The sequence below is a fragment of the Somniosus microcephalus genome, chromosome 11 (assembly GCF_052327205.1).
Source record: "Somniosus microcephalus isolate GS21.2 chromosome 11, FLI_Smic_1.0, whole genome shotgun sequence".
In the NCBI taxonomy this organism is placed as follows: Eukaryota; Metazoa; Chordata; class Chondrichthyes; order Squaliformes; family Somniosidae; genus Somniosus; species Somniosus microcephalus.
Window position 1 is genome coordinate 216,712,934 of NC_140997.1, and position 22,715 is coordinate 216,735,648.

Here is a 22,715-nt window from a genome sequence, read left to right on the forward strand (position 1 = left end):
AGAGGTGCACGGCTGCACCCAGGCTCTCCCATCACTCCTTCCATATATTTATGGAGGGAGTCACAGCACGCAGGGAGGTTCTCTTCCCTTCCAGTGGGTGGAAGAGACCTCCCCAGGAGACCAACACAGTCTGGTTGCACATTGCAGAGGAGGACACAAGCAGGGATGTCATCAGGAGGACCAGGCTGCAGTGACGCAAACCGTTCAATGATCTCAGTAGATCACAAAACGTTGCTGCAAAGCCACACTCAACCTCATCCTGCTGTGCCCCTTATCACATTCCCATCACTCTGCCTTCCCTACCCTACTCCTGCACATCCTTGCTCACACCAACTTACCTTGCACCTCCACCCATCCCTCTCTATCTACATTATCACTTCCCCATTTCACTAGCCACCCCTCACACTCACCCTCATCCTAGTCCAATCATACCAACTAACAACAGACAAGGGTAGCCACTTGTGTGTTTTAGCCAATGTTTATGTGAAGTTTCTGTTAATGTGCTGTCAAACATTGAAATCTTTATTTTCAACACTTTGCAATGTTGGTCAGATTTGTGTGCACTTTTGGAAGTGGCTTAGTGAGTTGCAGTGAATGGTGAGACATAACGGTACCCCCCCGCAATGGTGATGAGTGTGAAACGAATGGCTTGGGTATTGTAGGGATGCTTTATGGTGTTGGTGTGGGGTGGTGCCAACCTGGTGCATCATGTGGCAGCCAGGGTGTACAGCGTCAAGTGAAGTAAATCTGGCCCTGGTGAGGCAATCCCTGGCCTCCCGGGCAGCAACGTGGCCGGGTGCTGATGCCCTCTGTCCTGTGCAGCATCAGTTGATTGCGGAGAAGGTTGGTGTTGTTTTTGGTATTGCTGGTGTTGGGGCTGATCGTGGTGGGATTCTGAGGACCAAGGTGAGCTAGTTTCAAGGACACCAATGCTGATGTAATAGATGACAGGTGAACTTGAGATGACAGAAGCGATCTGTCAATGGTGAGAGAGGTTGTTCCAATGAGGTGACACTGGATAGAGAGTTTACTCCAAACACTTGCAACCTGCATAAAGCTCAATCTGTCTTCCAAATCCAGTAAGCAACAGCTTCTGAGCTTGGAAAGTGAACAGCTGTGAGATGGGAGCTTTTATAGCACATTTGCAGCTGTCAAGTAATGAGATGATTCCATGGTCCTACAACTCCTGACCTGCTTACCTGACGTGATCCCCGAGCAGCGTATAAAGGTGAGCTCAAAATACTTCTTAATGGGCTGTTAACAAGGTCATAATGACCTGAATTGCTTCCCCCGCCACTGCGTGTCGACTCTGTTCAGCGCTGACAGACCCGACATCTGGGAAAGGCGTGTGGTGACCCGCTGTCAAAAAAAACCATTTTCCCACCCGACCCGCCACCGAACTCGCCCGCTGACCGCCCGAAAAATTCCACCTGAAATGTTCATTTGAATCCATCAGACCTGGAGATGGTGCTGTTGTTGCAGGAACAATGTTCTGTCTCTTCTGTTCATCCAGTGTTGTGGAATCACACTTTAGAGGGATCGAGTGCCCTCTAGTGGGTATGCCTGCAATGCACAGCTACACAGTAAAGAACACAAATATATATTTTTAATTTCCTTTTTTTCCCATGGTCCAATTTTCTCTCCTAGTTTCCTGAAGATGCAGATTTATGCTGTGGTTCAGTTCAATGGGTATCTAGTACTTCACTTAATTGCCCATTCTTCAATTATGGGAAATTAGAGAAAGAAAAACTTGCATTTCTATAGCGCCTTTCACGACCACCGGACGTCCCAAAGCGTTTTACAGCCAATGAAGTACTTTTGAAATGTAGTCACTGTTGTAATGTGGGAAACGCAGCAGCCAATTAGCGCACAGCAAGCTCCAACAAGCAGCAATGTGATGATGACCAGATAATCCGTTTTAGTGATGTTGGTTGAAGGAAAAATATTGGCTAGGACAGCGGGGTGAACTCCCCTGCTCTTCTTTGAAATAGTGCCACGGGATCTTTTACGTCCACCTGAGAGGGCAGAGGGAGCCTCGGTTTAACGTCTCATCCGAAAGACGGCACCTCCGGCAGTGCAGTGCCCCCTCGGTTCTGCAATACTGAAGAATACCCACTAGCCATTTGACCATGACTGATATCACAGCTGAGCCCAAACCTTTATGGGCCACACCCACATATATGCAGATTAGGTGAACTTCTATATGGCGGAATGTGCTTTGCAGATTGAATCTTTATATTTAGCATTATATAAATGCGAGTCCATTCTTTTTTCTTCTTTATAACAGTACAGAACATCACTTCTGAGAGATACAATGAGGCGGAGAAAAGACTCAATGTAATCTTTGTACCAAAGTTCAAATGTTTCAGTTCCAACATAGCTATAATGAGAATCATTATTGCCTCAGTAACAGGCCATTCAGTGACAGAATGCACTAGTTCTATTTCCCCTGTTGTGCTGCTGGTTCTTGGTGAAAAGGAACAGGAAAGACACAGTGACCTTGCTCAGGGAAAGGATGTCCAGGGAATACCTGTACAGCAACTAAGTGGGGCTACTGTATACAGAGCTAAAAGGCAATAATTCAAATCAAATCTCATACTCTACAACATTTAGGAGCAATCGACTTGCGTATGGCTTGGAATTGGCTCCGGTCCTATACCCATGGTAGCATAATTACATGTACATGCAGAAGTTGTCTAATTGGTGTCTATCTTTTGCAACCATTGTGCATGTATATATGAGTGCAAATACACTTGCCCAAAGTCCTGTGATCTGCCATCGGAAATGTGATGGCAGATGGAAATGTGGACCACTTTCCATACCTCGGGAGTTTACTGTCAACAAGGGCAGACATCGACGACGAAGTCCAACACCGCCTTCAGTGTGCCAGTGCAGCCTTTGGTCGCCTGAGGAAGAGAGTGTTTGAAGACCAGGACCTCAAACCCGGCACTAAGCTCATGGTCTACAGAGCAGCAGTGATACCCGACCTGCTGTATGCCTCAGAGACATGGACCATGTACAGTAGGCACCTCAAAGCACTGGAGAGGTACCACCAACGCTGCCTCCGCAAGATCCTGCAAATCCATTGGCAGGATAGGCGCACCAACGTCAGTGTTCTTGCTCAGGCCAACATCCCCAGCATCGAAGCTTTGACCACGCTCAATCAGCTGCGATGGACGGGTCACATTGTCCACATGCCCGATACGAGACTCCCAAAACAAGCGCTCTACTCGGCAAGAGAGCCCCAGGTGGGCAGAGGAAACGCTTCAAGGACACCCTCAAAGCCTCCTTGAAAAAGTGTAACATCCCCATTGACACCTGGGAATCCCTGGCCCAAGACCGCACAAAGTGGAGGAGAAGCATCTGGGAAGGCGCCGAACACCTCGAGTCTCTTCGCCGGGAGTAAGCGGAAGCCAAGCGCTAACAGTGGAAGGAGCGCACGTCAACCCAAGCACCCCACCCACCCGCCCCTTCAACCACCATCTGCCCCACCTGTGACAGAGACTGTAGGTCCCGCATTGGACTCATCAGTCACCTGAGAACTCATTTTTAATGTGGAAGCAAGTCATCCTCGGTTCCGAGGGACTGCCTAAGAAGAAAGAAGATGGGGCAGAACTGCCAACTGCCCTATGACCCCAGACGCTGTTCGAATTTTCAGGGGCACCTCCTTTTACTATTACTGAGAGGGGTGAAGATTCAAATCACAGCAGCAATAGGTTCGTTATGACAGGCAGGCCCAGAAAACTCTTGGGAGGTGGTTGGAAGAAGACATTGCTAGGGTGAAGCATCAGCATTTAAAGCTGTACTGAGCTTAATGGGGATGCTGCCACGAGGAAGAGAAAATGACACCAGGCAGAGGCACCAAAGGAAGAGCTGCAAACTTCACTGAGGGTGATAGTCAACATCAATTAATTAAAATTAGGCAGAGGAGGGATGGAATTGTGGGTGTCTATGGCAAGAAACCAGAAAATATAGCATCAGGAAACATGTGGAAGGGTGTGGTACAGGCAGTGAGTAGCAACTCCCTAACCCCAAGGCCCCACTGCAAAGCAGGAAAAAATTTAATGACCTCACAAGGTCAACAGTGGTAGGTGATATGGCTGCAAGCTGCCATTAATGTATATTTGGGACATTTCAGTAAGTACACCAATAGTGCATTCATAAACCCAAGGGCATCACCCGGAGCACTAAATGCACTGTAGTGATGCTTGCACATGGGAGACTTAAATTAAATGGCTGCAATGCATGCATGCCCAGTGAAGCCTTACTATCTTAGTGGGAATCCCGTAATAGAGGTGAGGAGAATGATCAAACAGTTGTGAAATGAAACAGTCTGTGACTGACAGTAGCAAACATACTTTTGTCATGCAAGAAAAGACTGTGCATAATTCCTGAGGGTGACAGCAGCCATCTGCTTCGTAACACTGCAGGTGGTGGAGGGAATCCTGAGAACTCGCTTAGCCGTTGTAGGACAAAGAAATGTGAGAGAACCATAAAATCATAGAATGGTTACAGCACAGAATGCGTCCATTCGGCCCGTCGAGCCCGTGCCGGCTCTCTCGAGAGCACTTCAGCTAGTCCCACTCCCCCGCCCTTTCCCCGTAGCCCTGCAAATACTTTTCCTTCAGGTACTTATCCAATTCCCTTTTGAAAGCCACGATTGAGTCTGCCTCCACCACCCTCTCAGGCAGTGCATTCCAGATCATAACCACTCGCTGCATAAAAACGTTTTTCCTCATGTCGCCTTTGGTTCTTCTGCCAATCACCTTAAATCTGTGTCCTCTGGTTCTCAGCCCTTCCGCCAATGGGAACAGTTTCTCTCTATCTACTCTGTCCAGACCCCTCATGATTTTGAGCACCTCTGTCAAATCTCCTCTCAACCTTCTCTGCTCTAAGGAGAACAACCCCAGCTTCTCCAGTCTATCCACGTAACTGAAGTCCCTCATCCCTGGAATCATTCTCGTAAATCTTTTCTGCACCCTCTCTAAGGCCTTCACATCCTTCCTAAAGTGCGGTGCCCAGAATTGAACACAATACTCCAGTTGAGGCTGGACCAGTGTTTTATAAAGGTTCATCATAACTTCCTTGCTTTTGTACTCTATGCTTCTATTTATGAAGCCCAGGATCCCGTATTCTATTTTAACTGCTTTCTCAATCTGCCCTGCCACCTTCAATGATTTGTGCACATATAACCCCAGGTCTCTCTGTTCATGCACCCTCTTTAGAATTCTACCCTTTAGTTTATATTGCCTCTCGTCGTTCTTCCTGCCAAAGTGTAACACTTCGCACTTTTCTGCGCTAAATTTCATCTGCCACGTGTCCGCCCATTCCACCAGCCTGTCTATGTCCTCTTGAAGTCTATCACTATCCTCAATGTTCAATTTACGTCCAAGTTTTGTGCCATCTGCAAATTTTGAAATTGTGCCCTGTACACCGAAGTCCAAGCCATTGATATATATCAAGAAAAGCAGTGGTCCTAGTCTTCTCTTAGGCAGTCCCTCGGAACCGAGGATGACTTGCTTCCACATTAAAAATGAATTCTCAGGTGACTGATGAGTCCAATGCGGGACCTACAGTCTCTGTCACAGGTGGGGCAGACGGTGGTTGAAGGGGCAGGTGGGTGGGGTGCTTGGGTTGACGTGCGCTCCTTGCGCTGCCTGCGCTTGGCTTCCGCTTGCTCCCGGCGAAGAGTCTCGAGGTGTTCGGCGCCTTCCCGGATGCTTCTCCTCCACTTTGTGCGGTCTTGGGCCAGGGATTCCCAGGTGTCGGTGGGGATGTTACACTTTTTCAAGGAGGCTTTGAGGGTGTCCTTGAAGCGTTTCCTCTGCCCACCTGGGGCTCTCTTGCCATGCCGGAGCTCCGAGTAGAGCGCTTGTTTTGGGAGTCTCGTATCGGGCATGCGGACAATGTGACCCGTCCATCGGAGCTGATTGAGCGTGGTCAGAGCTTCGATGCTGGGGATGTTGGCCTGAGCAAGAACACTGATGTTGGTGCACCTATCCTGCCAATGGATTTGCAGGATCTTGCGGAGGCAGCGTTGGTGGTACCTCTCCAGTGCTTTGAGGTGCCTGCTGTACATGGTCCATGTCAGTAAGCTCCCCACTGGAGTGGAGCTAATTTACAGAACAAACGGGAAACTGTTCAACCTCCGTTGTCTCCAGTCCAGATCTAAGGTCGTCCCATCCTCTGTCGTCGAATTACAGTATGCAGACGATGCTTGCGTCTGCGCTCACTCAGAGGTCAAACTCCAAACCATCGTAAACACCTTCACCGAAGCATATGAGAGCATGGGCCTTACACTAATCATCCGTAAGACAAAGTTCCTCTACCAACCTGCCCCCACCACACGGTACTGCCCCCCGATTATCAAAATCCACGACAAGGCCTTGGACAACGTGGACCACTTTCCATACCTCGGGAGCCTACTGTCAACAAGGGCAGACGTCGACGACGAAGTCCAACACCGCCTTCAGTGTGCCAGTGCAGCCTTCGGTCGCCTGAGGAAGGGAGTGGTCCTAGTACCGACCCCTAGGGAACACCACTGTGTACCTTCCTCCAGTCCGAAAAACAACCGTTCACCACTACTCTATTTCCTGTCACTTAGCCAATTTCGTATCCATGCTGCCACTGTCCCTTTTATTCCATGGGCTTCAACTTTGTTGGCAAGCCTAATATTTGGCACTTTATCAAATGCCTTTTGGAAGTCCATGTACACCACATCAACTGCATTGACCTCATCAACCCTCTCTGTTACTTCATCAAAAAACTCAACCAAGTTAGTTAAACACAATTTGCCTTTAAGAAATCCGTGCTGGCTTCCCTTAATTAATCAACACTTGTCCAAGTGACTGTTAATTTTGTCGTGGATTATTGTTTCTAATAGCTTCCCCACTGCCGAGGTTAAATTGACTAGCCTGTAATTGCTGGGTTTATCCTTACACCCTTTCTTGAACAAGGGTGTAACATTTGCAATCCTCCAGTCCTCTGGCACCACCCCCGTATCTAAGGAGGATTGGAAGATTATGGCCAGTGCCTCCACAATATCCACCTTTACTTCCCTCAGCATCCTAGGATGCATCCCATCCGGTCCTGGTGACTTATCTATTTTAAGTACAGCCAGCCTTTCTTGTACTTCCTCTTTATCAATTTTTATCCCATCCAGTATCTCAGCTACCTCCTCTTTCACTATGACTTTGACAGCATCTCCTTCCTTGGTAAAGACAGATGCAAAGTAATCATTTGGTACCTCAGCCATGTGCTCTGCCTCCATGCGTCTCCTTTTTGGTCCCTAATCGGCCCCACCCCACTTCTTACTATCCGTTTACTATTTATATGCCTATAGAAGACTTTTGGATTCCCTTTTACGTTAGTTGCCAATCTATTCTCATACCCTCTCTTTGCCTCTCTTATTTTCATTTTCACTTCCCCTCTGAACTTTCTGTATTCAGCCTGGTTCTCACTTATATTCTCAACCTGACATTTGTCATACACCCCCTTTTTCTGCTTCATCTTACTCTCTATCTCTTTCATCATCCAGGGAGCTCAGACTTTGGTTGCCCCACCTTTCCCCCTCATGGGAATGTACCTAGACTGTACCCGAACCATCTCCTCTTTAAAGACAGCCCATTGTCTGAGTACAGTTTTGCCTGCCAATCTTTGATTCAAATTTACCCGGGTCAGATCCATTCTCAACCCACTGAAATTGGCCTTCCTCCAATTAAGTATTTTTACTCTAGATTGCTCCCTGTCCTGTTCCATAGCTAATCTAAACCTTATGATACTGTGATCACTGTTCCCTAAATGTTCTCCTACTGACACTTGCTCCACTTGACCCACCTCATTCCCCAGAACCGGGTCCAGCAATGCCCCCTTCCTCATTGGGCTGGAAACATACTGATCAAGAAAGTCCTCCTGAACACACTTTAGAAATTCTTCCCCCTCGCTGCCCTTCCACTATTACTATCCCAGTCTATATTAGGATAGTCGAAATCCCCCATTACCACTGCTCTATAGTTCTTGCACCTCTCTGTAATTTCCCTGCAAATTTGCTCCTCTACATCCTTCCCATAACTTGGTAGCCTATAGAATACACCTAGTAGTGTAATGGCAAATCTATTGTTTCTTAACTCTAACCAAATAGATTCTGTCCTTAACCCCTCCAGGACATCCTCTCTCTCCAGCACTGTAATATTCTCCTTAATCAATACTGCCACGCCACCTCCTTTCTTTCCTTCCCTATCTTTCCTGAACACCTTATATCCAGGAATATTTAGTACCCAATCCTGCCCTTTCCTGCACTCTCAATTTGTGCTGGCAAAGTACCAATGCTCAAAGATCAGATATGGTTTCTCTTTTTTGAGACTCATAACTCTGAAGAGGCCTGTACATGAGCCGAACAGGATGGAAAAAGCACACAGCAGGAAACTCATTACATTTCTTATTATTTTTATCTCTACAGAAGCAAGAAATATGATGAAGAGAGAGAGAGAAGGGGTAAGGACCATTGCCAGGACCCTCAATTACAGCAGCAGAAATTCACCCATGCATTATTCATCCTCTCCCTCACACTCGCTAGCCCAGGTAAACTTACTCGGAGTGATATAGTTTAGATGAGGAGTGGACATTGGGTGATGCACAAGGAAGCCAGAGGAAGAGGTAGTGGAAATGAAAACAATGTTCCTGTGTGGGGGCTAAAGAAAATCCATCTCCTGGCTAAAGGGCATTCGGATGAAGATCTCAGGTGTCCTGCCATGAAAGGAATGATGCTAGCAGATCGAACTCACTTGAAGGAACTGTAAAGCCTCTTTGAAAATGTGTAGCAGATGGTATCTGATGTAAGAAAACTACTAGTCACTTGGTCTAAGCGTTAAACAAAGCTTTAATCAACTGTTTTACAACATGGAGGTCTAGTTGTGTCCTTCACTAGTTCCTGTTAAGAATGTCCTGTGCAAGCTGGGCCCGTGCCCGAGTATTTATACTCTCCCTGGACAGCACCACCCACAGGCCGCTCAATTGATTTATGTCAGTATCAATGATGGTCATCCATGGTAGCAACATCAGAGAGGGCTTCTCTACAATGCAAAGTATCCTGGAGCAAGTGGCAGCTCCAGGAACCTCTGTATATGTCCTTCAGAATACAGAGGCCATCTGAAACATAAGTCTCGGGATATATTGAGGAATGCTCTTCTGGGTCTATACACTCTGGAGGCTAGGTACTCACAGGAGAATGTGGACCTCTTGCAGCGCTTCCTCCTACTCTTTCTCCAACATATAAATTAGATTGCAGGAAATCCCCATAGGGAACCCCATTTTAAAGCCTTCCTGTTTATTTTAGGGAAACTCCCAAAGCAGAAATAGTCTCAATGGAGACTTTCAAGTGAAGCTAGGGTCTCATAGACTCATAGGGCTGGATTTTCATTCAGGAGTCGGGTAGGAGGCGGGACTACAACTTTCAGGGTTGTAGTCCCGCCTCCAACGAGATGTGGCCAATCCACGCGATTTTAACTTGATTGACCTTGTTGAGCCCGCCCAGCGGGCTCAGCAGACCAATTAAGGGCCACCCGGCAACAAGTGACGTCACAGACTGAAATTTCATCTGTCAAGATATTTTGACAGATGAAATATCAGCGTTTCACAGCTGTTTGAAGCTGTCAAACACTGACAGCCTTACTTCTGACCTGAGTCCTTCTCCACAGACTCAGTTAGAAATCTCTCCTGCACAGTAAGCTGAAGGCTGTCACTTTTGACAGTTCGCAGCCATTCTGCTTTCTGTGCCGGTGAGATGAGGGACTCCCGAGACCTAAAGGAAGGAAGGCTGAAAAGGTAAGAAAAGGTAATTTAAACTTCTTTAAACACTTTAGACACACCAAACACACTTACCTTTGCACTCATGCACACACCACTCACCTGAACACCAACATGTCGACCCCTCCAAGTCCTTCAACCCGACGACCCGCCTCCTCTAACTTGGCGTGGTTTGGAGCCGTCGGGAATCCCACACTTCAGCATTAAAAATGGGGATTAGGCTAAAAACTGCCTGTTAACTACCTGTTAACAGGCAGTTAATTGGCACTAATCCCTTCTCGCCTCGGGTAGGCGGGTCCCAGTGCGGAGCGGGTACCCGCCTCCTTTGAAACTGGCATGGAGGCGGGTTTGGTGCGGGATGGGGTCGGGACCCCTGATTTCGGGATTTTAACCCCCCCACACGCCTCAAATCCTGCCTCCACGGCCCATTGAAACTTGAGCCCATAGAATCTTACAGCACAGAAGGAGGCCATTCGGCCCATCGTGCCCGTGCCGGCTCTTTGAAAGAGCTATCCAATTAGTCCCACTCCCCAGCTTTATCCCCATAACCCTCCAAATTAGTCCTCTTCAAGTACATGTCCAATTGCCCGCTGAAAGTTCCCATGGAATCTGATCCCACCGCCCTTATAGATAGTGCGTTACAGATCTTAACAACCCTCTGTGTGAAATCATTCCTCCTCATTTCCCCTTTCCAACAGCGAAGAACCAGACTCCCCATGAAGTCTTCCTCCAAGGAATCTGCTGTGCCACTCATGGCTAATGTTCTTGAGTTTCGTCTTAAACATAAACAGCAACAAAAGCCAAATAAACACTGCAAAGTAATTCTGACTCTATCCAATGCCACTATGAAACACTGAAAGTCGCCTTTAATAATCTAGAACAAGCTTTTGACAGCTGTTACGCTACCATACCCCTATTTTATAATGGTATATTTTAGGCTGTTTCTAGGGTGGATATGATGGAATTTAGGATAAATGCCCTTATCCAGTCCTAAGCCCATCATTTGCAAGGCTGTACTCATGTTAGATTGGGTGAACCTTCCTCCCGCCATCGCTTCCGGTGCACTTTATTGTGGAATTTAAATGTGGCGTAAAGCTGGTGGATTGAATCTAGACCCCAAATTTCAACTCCTCCCCCAATATAGATCAGCCTGGTTTCTACCCTACCAAACATAGAAATATAGGAGCAGGAGTAGGCCATTCGGCCCTTCGAGCCTGCTCCGCCATTCAATACGATCATGGCTGATCCCCTATCTCAATACCATGTTCCCCCTCTCTCCCCATGCCCCTTGATGCCTTTAGTGTCTAGAAATCTATCTATCTCCTTCTTAAATAAATTCAGTGACTTGGCCTCCATCAGAATGTCAGGGACACTATATTTTTCATTTTTCATTTATTTCTCTCATTAGTTCCGATCTCTCGGTGCTGAATAAGCGATGAGACAACCTGTACACAATCCTCTGCCAACCATACAATTGAACTAGCCGCTAGAAATTGTACAGAGTGGTAAATAGTAACCCAACCGTAGACCTTTCCTCTCCGGCAAGGAACACTTTTCACCTTATTCCGTAAGGTTCTTCTTTTCACACACCTCCCTTCCTGGCAGCCAGACTGAGATCAGGAACTCAGCCCTGTGAAAAGAACCACAAGCACAAACCTCTCCTGGGTTCTATGGGGCTAGCATACTGGCACACCAACAGAGCCAGCATTCAAACAGTCTATATTCTAATGTATTTGACCAGCACCAGTGCTGCCACCTCATGACCAGAACTTTCCCATACTTGATGTAGCCTTTTCACACTGTTTTCATGTACATCCTTGAACGTTTTCTCGTGTGCAGACCCAAAAGTGAAAGCACACCCGGTAAAGTCTGGAAAGAGTAAAATTGCTCCTGTAATATATTGCTAGTAAAGAAATTCCAAAGGATTGAGCGTCTCAAACAATTTATTCAGCTTTGCGACATCATTTGAGTGAGGCACACCATTTGCAAAGACATCTTTTTTTATTTCCAATCTTCCCTCCCTACCTCTCCTGAGAGGGCTGTGACTCATTCCTGGTTACGGTTCAACATAGCCTCCCAGGGCCCCACCCAAGTGGTCATTCTTGAAGCATCGGCCTAGACAGTGAGTGTTAGCGGTCTATTCGACTGTAGGAGGGTATTGCAGCGGAGCCTGATCCCGTGCCCATCCAACGTACTCACTTTCCAGCAGGGGTCGGTGGATACCAATCAGTAGCAGGAACTTTCGCTGATCTCTCTTGGCTCCCTAGCCTGGGCGCTCGCTGGAGCACAAACTGCTGCCTGGCTCAAATCTGCTAGCTCAGCAAAGTTTAGGAAACTTTGATTGATACGATTTAATGTGATGTCTTTAAAGATTTTTGGAAAACAATGCAACCATTTTGGATTTGGAAAGAAAACAATGGGAGCCCCAAATTCTATAAATGGGTCATTTTCTGAGTCTCTTCCTATGTTCAACATGGGCATGTTTGTTTCTGTAGGCTGTAGGGCCTATATTAGATACAAAAGTGTTGTCTCTTTGTTTCCTATACATTTCTGTGGATTACAAGCATTTCTTATTTTCCTGCCTGTAAAGATTTTGCATATATAACGTCTTATCATGCCCTTAAGGCGTCTCAAAGTGCTTGACCCCCAATGAATTAGTTTCAAAGTGCAATCACTGCAATATATAGGCAAACATGACAGGCCGCTATGTACAGCAAGGTCCCACAAACAGCAAATGAGATTAGCGACCAGTTATTCTGTTTTGGGCGATGTTTGCTAAGGAAAGAATGTTGTTGAAAAAGGATATCAGAACTCCCTGCCATGGGATCTACCTGAAGAATCAGCTGGACCCTCGCTTTAATGCCTCATCCAAAAAATTGGCACCTCCAACAATGCAGCATTTCCTCAGGACTGCACTGAAGTGTCAGCCTAGATTATGTGCTCAAGTCTTGGAGTGACACCAACTGACTGTCTGAGGGTAATTTTAACCTAAAGGGCTGGGCAAGAATCCCACGGGATCGGGTGGAACGATGGTTTTGCACTCCCCCCAATATTACTCCTTGTTTGCAGACGACCCAAAGCTGGGTGGGCGTGTGTGCTGCGAGGAGGATACCGAGAAACTCCAGGATGATTTGGACAGGTTGGGTGATTGGGCAGAAGCGTGGCAGATGCAATATAACGTGGATAAATGCGAGGTTATCCACTTAGGTGTCAAAAACAGAAAGGCAGACTATTATCTGAATGGCAATAGATTGGGAGAAGGGGAAGTGCAACGAGACCTGGGTGTCCTTGTGCACCAGTCGCTGAAGGTAAGCATGCAGGTGCAGCAGGCGGTGAAGAAGGCAAATGGTATGTTGGCCTTCATAGCGAAAGGGTTTGAGTACAGGAGCAAGGATGTCCTGCTGCAGTTGTACAGGGCCTTGGTGAGACCACACCTTGAGTACTGTGTGCAGTTTTGGTCGCCTTATCTGAGGAAGGATGTTCTTGCCATGGAAGGAGTTCAGCGAAGATTCACAAGGCTGATCCCTGGGATGGCAGGAATGACATATGAGGAGAGATTGGGTCGATTGGGCTTGTACTCGCTGGAGTTTAGAAGAATGAGAGGGGATATCATCGAAACTTATAAAATTCTGAGAGTACTGGACAAACTAGATGCAGGTAGAATGTTCCCGACGGTCGGAGAGTCCAGAACCAGGGGTCATAGTCTAAGGATAAGGGGTAGGCCATTTAGGACAGAGATGAGGAAGAATTTCTTCACCCAGAGAGTGGTGAACCTGTGGAATTCTCTACCACAGAAGGCGGTTGAGGCCAAGTCTTTAAATATATTCAAGAAGGAGTTAGATATATTTCTTAGAGCTAAAGGTATCAAGGGATATGGGGAGAAGGCAGGTACGGGGTACTGAGTTTGGATGATCAGCCATGATCTCATCGAATGGCGGAGCAGGCTCGAGGGGCCGAATGGCCTACTCCTGCTCCTATCTTCTATGTTTCTACGTTGACTTCAGTGGAGAGTAAAATGGGGCAGAGTGTAAAGCCAGCATTGCGCCCGATCCAGTCAGATTCCCGATGGGTGTGTTAGGTCAATATTGCCTCCAGTAGCTATATATGTTTCTGTAAACATAGAATTTCCTTATTTTATGGTAACACATGGCTCTGGAGGTCTCTGACAGCACTGTGGTTGATGGAATGTGTTATAAGAACATAAGAAATAGGAGCAGGAGTAGGCCATACGGCCCCTCGAGCCTGCTCCGCCATTCAATAAGATCATGGCTGAACTTCGACCTCAACTCCACCTTCCTGCACTATTCCCATATCCCTTGATTCCCTCAGTATCCAAAAATCTATTGATCTCTATCTTGAATATACTCAACGACTGAGCCTCCACAGCCCTCTGGGGTAGAGAATTCCAAAGATTCACCACCCTCTGAGTGAAGAAATTTCTTCTCATCTTAGTCCTAAATGGCCGACCCCTTATTCTGAGACTGTGACCCCTGGTTCTAGACTCCCCAGCCCAGGGAAACATCCTCCCAGCATCTACCATGTCAAGCCCCTTAAGAATTTTATAAGTTTCAATGAGATCACCTCTCATTCTTCTAAACTCTAGGGAATATAGGCCTAATCTACTCAATCTTTCCTCATAGGACAATCCCCCCATCCCAGGAATCAGTCTGGTGAACCTTCATTGCACTCCCTCTATGGCAAGTATATCCTTCCTTAGTTAAGGAGACCAAAACTGTACACAATACTCCAGGTGTGGACTTCTTTACTCTTATACTCCAATCCCTTTGTAATAATGTTTATAATAATAATATAAGATTAAAAATAATAATAATTTGTGTTGTCTATTATACATTTGGCAAATCTACGGAACATAAAAAACTTTTGCATTTAAGTAGTACCTTATAAAATTGTTGGAACATCTCAAAATGCTTCACACAATTAATTACTTTTGGAGTGGGTGATTACTGTTATATGGGTAAAATGTCCCACAAACATAATTTTGGGTTGGACTAGTTGGAGAAAAATATTGGCTAGTCCAATGGGAAAGCCTCCTGCTCTTCAATTACTTATGTGGGATTTAACATCTACCTGAGCAGGCAGATGGTTCCTCGATCTAACATTTCATCAGAAGGAAAGGAATAAATACTGATAGATACTCAGCAAGAGACAAGTACAAGTCCTGTAAAACCGTCTTCTGCTGCATACATAACTTGACACCTGAGTAACACTTCATCAGTTAATAGGCAGTTAACCCCACTTCAGTGAGTACCTGACTTCTACTATGACGATAGCAAAATACTGCAGATGCTGGAAATCCGAAATAACAACAGAAAATGCTGGAAAAACTCAGCAGGTCAGGCAACATCCGTGGAGAGAAATTAGAGTCAACGTTTCGGGTCGAAACCCTTTTTCAAAACTCTACTTCTACTATGTTGAGCACACAATGTAAGGAGTCACACTGTTGTATGCAATCTGGCAACCCTTAAAGGCTCCTGGTGAAAAATTAAAGGGACATGGACACTTAAAGGTCAATGGCTGCATTGGGGAGGGTAATCTTCGAGCCTTTGGAAAGGCTGGAAATTGTATTTTTAGATATAGTTGTCAACCCTTCCGAAAGTTGCACGGTGTGTGTGGAAGTTGGGTGATGGCCAGGATCGAGTGTGGCTCTTGTGCTCCCCTTTAGTGGAATAGTCTGCTCACACTCTGTCTGATTTCTGTGGATTTCTAACCCAGCAAGAGCCAACGCCTTCGAGAAAGGAGGGGAGGAAAAACATTTAATGCAATAAATTGCTCTTGCCTTTACATTTTTTAATTGATTCATAACGAAAAACACAAATATTATTTGGCATGACCTTCAGTTGGCATTGTATTGATGTGCTACATCACAGAATGACAGGGCTTGGCTTATGCTCCATTTTAACCAGGTCAATCATGGATCTTCCTTTCCTCCATTTCACCTTGTGATCTGACTTACATCAGTCTTATTAGCAGGGCAAGACTGAAGGTTCAAACTGTACTTCCCTTATGGCTCCGTAGCAGTGTGATGCAATCTGCACGTGCGGAGTAAGTCCACAGGGAACATGCAACCATTCACCAAGCAGCATGCTCCCAGGATCATAGTTCTACAGTAGAAATGGAGCCGAACAACATCTATCTACCGCGGATGTCCGAAAGCCACATTTCAAAGGGCCTATTGTAGGAAACTTTGAAAGCACAAGACAGTAGGGTTAGACAACGTTGGTAGATAGCACAGTGGAGTGCCAACACACGTTGTAGTAAGATTACAAGTTTGGAGCTATGATTTTGCATTTCATGTGACCCCAATATCCATGTCATTGGAGGGGAGAGGGGCGGTGGGGTTAACTAGGAGTCAGGGGTTTCTTCACAAGGAGGGAAGGGCAGCTGTCTGCCCCCTTGGCCTGGGGTACAGTGCAGCTGATTGTGAAAGGAGGACAAGTAAGATAACAAAGATATCACCACCACAGAGTTTATACAGAGCACTGACATACCAGAAAGGTGTGGAACTGAATGGTGTGGCACAGGTTCCCGATTTGAGCCATGCTTTGGAGCGGGGAGGGGTCATTGAGTGTACCAACCAGCCAGAGGGATTCTTCCTGACAATGCAGGGAGGTGGAAACGAGGGTGCAAGTCCACCCTATGCCATTTCTATGCATCACCCAGTGGCTGGTTATACAGTGATACTGGCACAGGGACCTGGATACAGGTTACCTGCCTACTCTCTGTGTTGGCGATGACAATGTGGGGCATGTGGGGGAGAGGTGGCGGGTGAAGAGGAGGTGGAAACCCAATGAGAATACCAGAGTCTTTAACAATGTCAATAGAAGGTGACAGTGGAAGGCTATAGCACTGATGGAGCCCTGCTGCAGATGGACTGGGAGAAAGAAGACGAAGGTGTAGTCTCGTGATTACTTTCACACGATGTGTGCCGTTTGAGATTTTTGCATCAAACTATGTGTGTTCATGTTTCATTGCTATGCAGAGGGCCAGTGTTAACCTTCTGGTGTTTGAAACCTGGGCTAGTGCTTTCAAAGTTTACCTCCAAGAAGACAAGGAAGAGTTTGGTCCACAAGGTTTGAAGTCAATAGCACTGACCTCCTTGGAAACTTGAATTCTGCATTCCCACCCAACAGGGTTTCCCAGCACGCGGGAACACATTGATTTCAATGAAGTCCAAAATCACTGCTAACTTATCAAGAAAATAGACAAATATTTTGAATTGCCTCTTCTTCAAAAACTGATGGCAGAACCCAGCTTTACGATGCTGCAGGGATGATGGTCATCGCTACCACTGGTATTAAACCAAATATGAAGATAACACTGTGTAAATGTTGAAAGCTCATTCACAGGCATTTGGGGGATGTGAGCATGATTATTTGTGACTGCTCAGGTAGGACAGAGTAAAGCATAGAATGATACTTAGTCTGATTTGGAGACAGGAGAGGATGTAGCTGTTACGAAGCCACAAACCCAAAATGATAGATGGACCTCATCCAGCAAGTTTCCATTATTTCCATTCAGTCAACCATGGGCACCACGATGACATTAGCAGCTGGAATAAATATGGCCAATGTCTCTACAATGGAATGAGGGCATGTCCAATGCCTGCCCATCTCTCTTGCTCACACACACACACATAGAAGTTCCAATAGGAATTATATTAAAAGCAGTCTATAAATATAACGATCGAAGAGAGAGTTGACTTCCTCAGATCCTCGTGTGAAATGATTGTTGTGAGGCAGATGTGTAAGAGGGAGGGGCTGGCCGTGGCTTTAGGTCTCTTGTCTTCATGTAGGAGAGCAGCTGGTCTGGGATTTCTGCTAAAACATCCTTGGCAAGTCGAGCCATACTCAAAATCTGGTTTCCAGAGCGATCGACATAATCTCGGAACGGGACAAACTGAAAAAGAGATCATGGCAATACAGGTAAGAATGGTGTCAATTCCAATTCAATTCAATTCAAATCGCTTTATTGGCATGATAAGGTACATCTTATGTTGCCAAAGCATCGAAATACATTTATGGTTGAACACATAAACGCAGATCTATTCGTACAGTGTATAAACAGATATATCCCTGAGTGTATAAATATACATTCGTATAATTTGTATATACTCTTTTCTTAGGTTTACTGGTTGTCCCTCTGTTTATGGCAAGCTGTAACATAGTGTGCCGCTAAGGTTACACAGTTTCTCTCTTCCCCTAGTAGGTATGGGAGTTTTTGGTCGTCATTCAAATTTCTGAATTCAGGGCATATTTGTGAGAATTTTTGGTAGAAATTCTCCCTGATGCCCTGATATTTTCCACAAGCTGTGAGGAAGTGCATCTCTGTCTCCACCACTCCCTGACTGCAGTGAGAGCATATCCTGTCCTCTCTTGGCAGCCTGGTCTGCCTGTGTCTGCCTTTTTCGATCGCCAGGCTATGTTCACTAAGTCTGTACCTTGTCAAGGTTTTTCTCAGTTTGCTATCCTTTACCATGGTCAGGTAAGCAGCCATGTTGTATTGTCTGTTTAGGGCCAAGTAGCAATTGAGTTTGCTTTGGGTTTTTGTTGTTTCTGCCCAATATGACAGGTATTTTTCCTTTTGCTTAGTGACAATTGTGTTGGGTCGAATTCTCTGTGCTACGATGTCACTGTCCTGGGGCTGGTTATTGTTAGTAATGTTAGTGGTTGCTTCACTGAGTCCCAGGACTAGTTGACTGAGGGTGTTCTTCTTTATGGTCCTCTCTTGGCATTTCAAGGCTTCGTAATGATAGCAGTGGGGGTTGCTCATTTTTAGGTGTTTCCAAAATTTGGTGGCTCTTTTTTGGATAGTAATTATTAGTGGATATTGGCCTAGTTCTGCCCTGCATGCATTGTTTACGGTTTTCCTTTGAGTCCGGAGGATACTTTTACAGAATTCTGCATGTAGGATCTCAATTGGGTGTTTGTCCCATTTTGCAAATTCTTGTCACTAATGTATCATATAACAAACACAATGAAAACATTCTTAAAGGCCATTTGAATATAGAGGCCATCTGTGTTTTATTTATTTCCATGTTAGTATTACTTCTTCTCCCTCTCTAATACCCTTTGCCCCTGTGGTAAGTGCAGACTTGGTCTTGCCATTATATCGAGGCAGTGGGGGTGTCCCCAGCCTCCTGCCTCATACTTCCCCCAGGTAGACTCATTGGATGCCACAGCAGAGAGCTCTTGAAGAATCTTGGTGCAGTGGCTTACCCCTCGAAGGTTTGGTGGGGGGAGTGGGGGGGGGAAGCTCGCTGCAGACTAGGGTTACCAACCTTGGTCGCATGTCTTCCTGGAGGCTTCATCATATGACCTCCTGCCTTCAACTGCCCCACCCACCCCACACTCCCAGCATTGGTCACTCAACACGCCCACCCTCAGAGAGTACTGCCTTCCCATGCCCATTGGAAATCAGATCGGATGATTCTTGACTGTCAGTCAAAACAACCTTTTTTCTCTTCCTTCAATATACCTGTTATACCTGCCTGTTCATTATACCTGTTCACAGAAAATGAAAAAAGAAGTTATTTTAATACCCCTAGGCTTATATCTCCTAGGTTGCTTGCACGAGTGTCCTGGAGATTAATCTATTCCTGGAGACACCAGGACAATCCTGGAGGGTTGGCAATCCTAGTGCAGGTTAATGACTATTGTCTCTAAAAGTTTCCCCATCACCGATGTTAGACAGACTGGCCTGCAGTTGCCGGGTTTGTCCCTCTCCCCTTTTTTAAACAGGGGTGTAACATTTGCAATCCTCCAGTCCTCTGGCACCGACCCCATATCCAAGGAGGACTGGAAGATTGTGTCAGAGCCTCCTCAATTTCCACCCTGGCTTCCCTCAGTAACCCGGGATGCATCCCATCCGGACTGGGTGACTTGTCTACTTTGAGGACTGCCAACCTTTTAAGTACCTCCTCTTTAACTATATTTATCCTATCCAATATCGCTGCTGCCTCCTCCTTTACTGCTGCATTGGCAGCATCCTCTTCTCTAGTTAAGACAGATGCAAAGTACTCATTTAGTACCTCAGCCATGCCATCCACCTCCACAATTATATCTCCTTTTTGGTCTCTAATTGGCCCCAATCTTCCTTTGACTATCCTTTTACTATTTATGTGTTTATAAAAGACTTTTGGGTTCCCTTTTATGTTAGCTGCTAATCTATTCTCATACCCTCTCTTTGCCCCTTTTATTGATCTCCTCTATCTTTCTATATTCAGCTTGGTTCTCTACTGTATTATGAACCATACAATTGTTATAAGCCTCCTTTTTCTGTCTTATTTTTACCTCTATATCTTTAGTCAACCAGGAGCTCTAGCTTTGGATGCCCTTTCTTTCCCCCTCATGGGAATGTATCTGCTCTGTACCTGAACCTGCTCCTCTTTGAAGGCCTCCCATTGTTTATTTATTGTTTTGCCTAACAATTTTTGATTCCAACCCACCTGGGCCAGACCCCTTTCCAACTTACTGAAGTTAGCCCTCCTCCAGTTAAGTATTTTTACGCTTGATTTTACCTTGTCCTTTTCCATAACTATTCTAGATCTGATGATATTATGATCACTGTTCCCCAAATGCTCCCCCCACTGAAACTTGCTCCACTTGCCCCACTTCATTCCCCAGAACTAGATCCAGCACTGAATCCTTCCTTGTTGGGCTGGAAACACACTGATCAAGAAAGTTCTTTTGTACACATTTCAGGAATTCCTCCCCCTTCTTTGCCCAAAAACTGAATTCAAATTTTCAAACTCCCACAGCATGATCTGAACGCTCATTCTCTGAATTAGTTGTCCAAGAACATAAGCAATGAGCAATAACAATAACACTCTTCGTATAACTATTATTACCTGGACAATGTCACGTTCTGCAATGCGCCCCCTAGAGGAGATGCGAACTTCATCGCCATCCAGTTCCTCCATAGCTGCAACAAGCAGGGGAAATAAAAGGCTTTTTTCCTCAAAGGTTGTAATTACACATCATAGAAAAGAATACGTAACGTGGAGTATAGTGATTTTTGTTGTATAATTTACCACCAAGAATGACCCTATATCATACATGTTTCTATATTACAAACCCGCTACCTTCCAGGGACACAGCATCATATGAAATGGCCACAGTCACTGCGGGTGAAAATGTCTTCTTTTTAATAAAAAATTTACCAAACTCCATATGCAGTAAAAAAAAATATCACCAGGCGCCAATCAGAGTAGTAATTTAATGTCAGGATTCAATTCAAACATATGCTCCAATCCTGCAGCCTACGGTGTCCGCTGAAAATCTGTATAGATACTGCCTTGCAATGTACTGGCAGCCATCCAATACCATCTATTCACTTTCCTTGTCTCTGCCAATATTCTGACTCTCTTCGAAAAGGGTGCCAGTCTGGACAAAAGGAAAGCTGTGGAATTGATTTGGTCAATAGTAAAAGTGCTTTCTTTCAGAATTTGCAGCTTAAATGCTATCAACTAATGTTATTTTGCCTTTCACGTGAACTGGGATATAATCCATAAAATATAACAAATCTTACATCGGTGCACATTCCATTATAAATTCCTATGTCCACATTTACAATGTGAACCTGTCATGCTGTAATTGCACCCTCCTGCCAGTGGTGACGCTGTGGTGCCTCCATATTGTACCTACCACCTCCTCAACTGTACTGTAGGGAAACTCCTAGGGGTAGATTATCAATTTGCCATCCAAGCATAAAACTGGTGTTGCGGATTGACCACAATAGAAACCGCCTGATTTTCATTTCCATTAATCTCAGGACACCCCAATGCACTTCACAGCCAATTCAATACTTTTGAAGGGGAGTTACTGTTGGAAATGTGGCAGCCCATTTGCACACAGCAAGGTTGCACCAACAATACCAGAGATACATGACCAGTTTTAAATGATATCGGTTGAGAGATAAATGTCAGTCAGGTCACCAGGAGAACTTTTTTAATTTGTTCATGGGATGTGGGCATCTCTAGCAAGGCCAGCATTTATTGCCCATCCCTAATTGCCCTTGAGAAGGTGATGGTGAGCTGCCTTGAACTGCTGCAGTCCGTGTGGTGAAGGTACTCCCACAGTGGTGTTAGGGTGGGAGTTCCAGGATTTTGACCCAGCGACGATGAAGGATCGGCGATATATTTCCAAGTCAGGATGGTGTGTCACTTGGAGGGGAACCTGGAGGTGGTGGTGTTCCCATGCGCCTGCTGCCCTTGTCCTTCTAGGTGGAAGAGGTCACGGGTTTGGAAGGTGCTGCCGAAGAAGCCTTGGCGAGTTGCTGCAGTGCATCTTGTAGATGGCACACACTGCAGCCATGGTACGCTGGTGGTGGAGGGAGTGAATGTTTAAGGTGATGGATGGGGTGCCAATCAAGCTGGCTGCTTTGTCTTGGATGATGTCGAGCTTCTTGAGTGTTGTTGGAGCTGCACTCATCCAGGCAAGTGGAGAGTATTCCATCACACTCCTGACTTGTGCCTTGTAGATGGTGGAAAGGCTTTGGGGAGTCAGGAGGTGAGACACTCGCTGCAGAATACCCAGCCTCTGACCTGCTCTTGTTACCACAGTATTTATGTGGCTGGTCCAGTTAAGTTTCTGGTCAATGGTGACCCCCAGGATGTTGATGGTGGGGGATTCGGTGATGGTAATGACGTTGAATGTCAAGGGGAGGTGGTTAGACTCTCGCTTGTTGGAGATAGCCATTGCCTGGCACTTGTGTGGCACGAATGTTACCTGCCACTTATCAGCCCAAGCCTGAATGTCGTCCAGGTCTTGTTGCATGCGGGCATGGACTGCTTCATTACCTGAGGAGTTGCGAATGGCACTGAACACTGTGCAGTTATCAGCGAACATCCCCACATCCTGGGGGTCACCACTGACAGATTCTTAACTGGACCA

At 45.9% G+C, this 22,715-nt stretch overlaps 2 protein-coding genes across 3 annotated transcripts in view; one reads left to right on the forward strand and one right to left on the reverse strand.

Annotated features, from left to right (window-relative positions):
* Positions 1 to 22,715, forward strand: part of LOC147111237 (copine-8-like) — an 818,429-nt gene that overhangs the window by 720,526 nt on the left and 75,188 nt on the right. The gene's annotated exons all lie outside the window — the stretch shown is intronic.
* LOC147111238 (copine-9-like) overlaps positions 15,598 to 22,715 on the reverse strand; it is a 45,945-nt gene continuing 38,827 nt past the window's right edge. For both annotated transcript variants that reach the window (XR_015080069.1, XM_086001947.1), the window contains exons 2-3: positions 20,672 to 20,745; positions 15,598 to 17,721 (exon numbers count right to left, since the gene is read on the reverse strand). Coding sequence is in view for 1 of the 2 variants with exons in the window: in XM_086001947.1 (XP_085858073.1) it covers positions 17,530 to 17,721; positions 20,672 to 20,745 (266 nt within the window). In the remaining variant the exon portion in view is untranslated. The remainder of the gene's footprint in view (positions 17,722 to 20,671; positions 20,746 to 22,715) is intronic.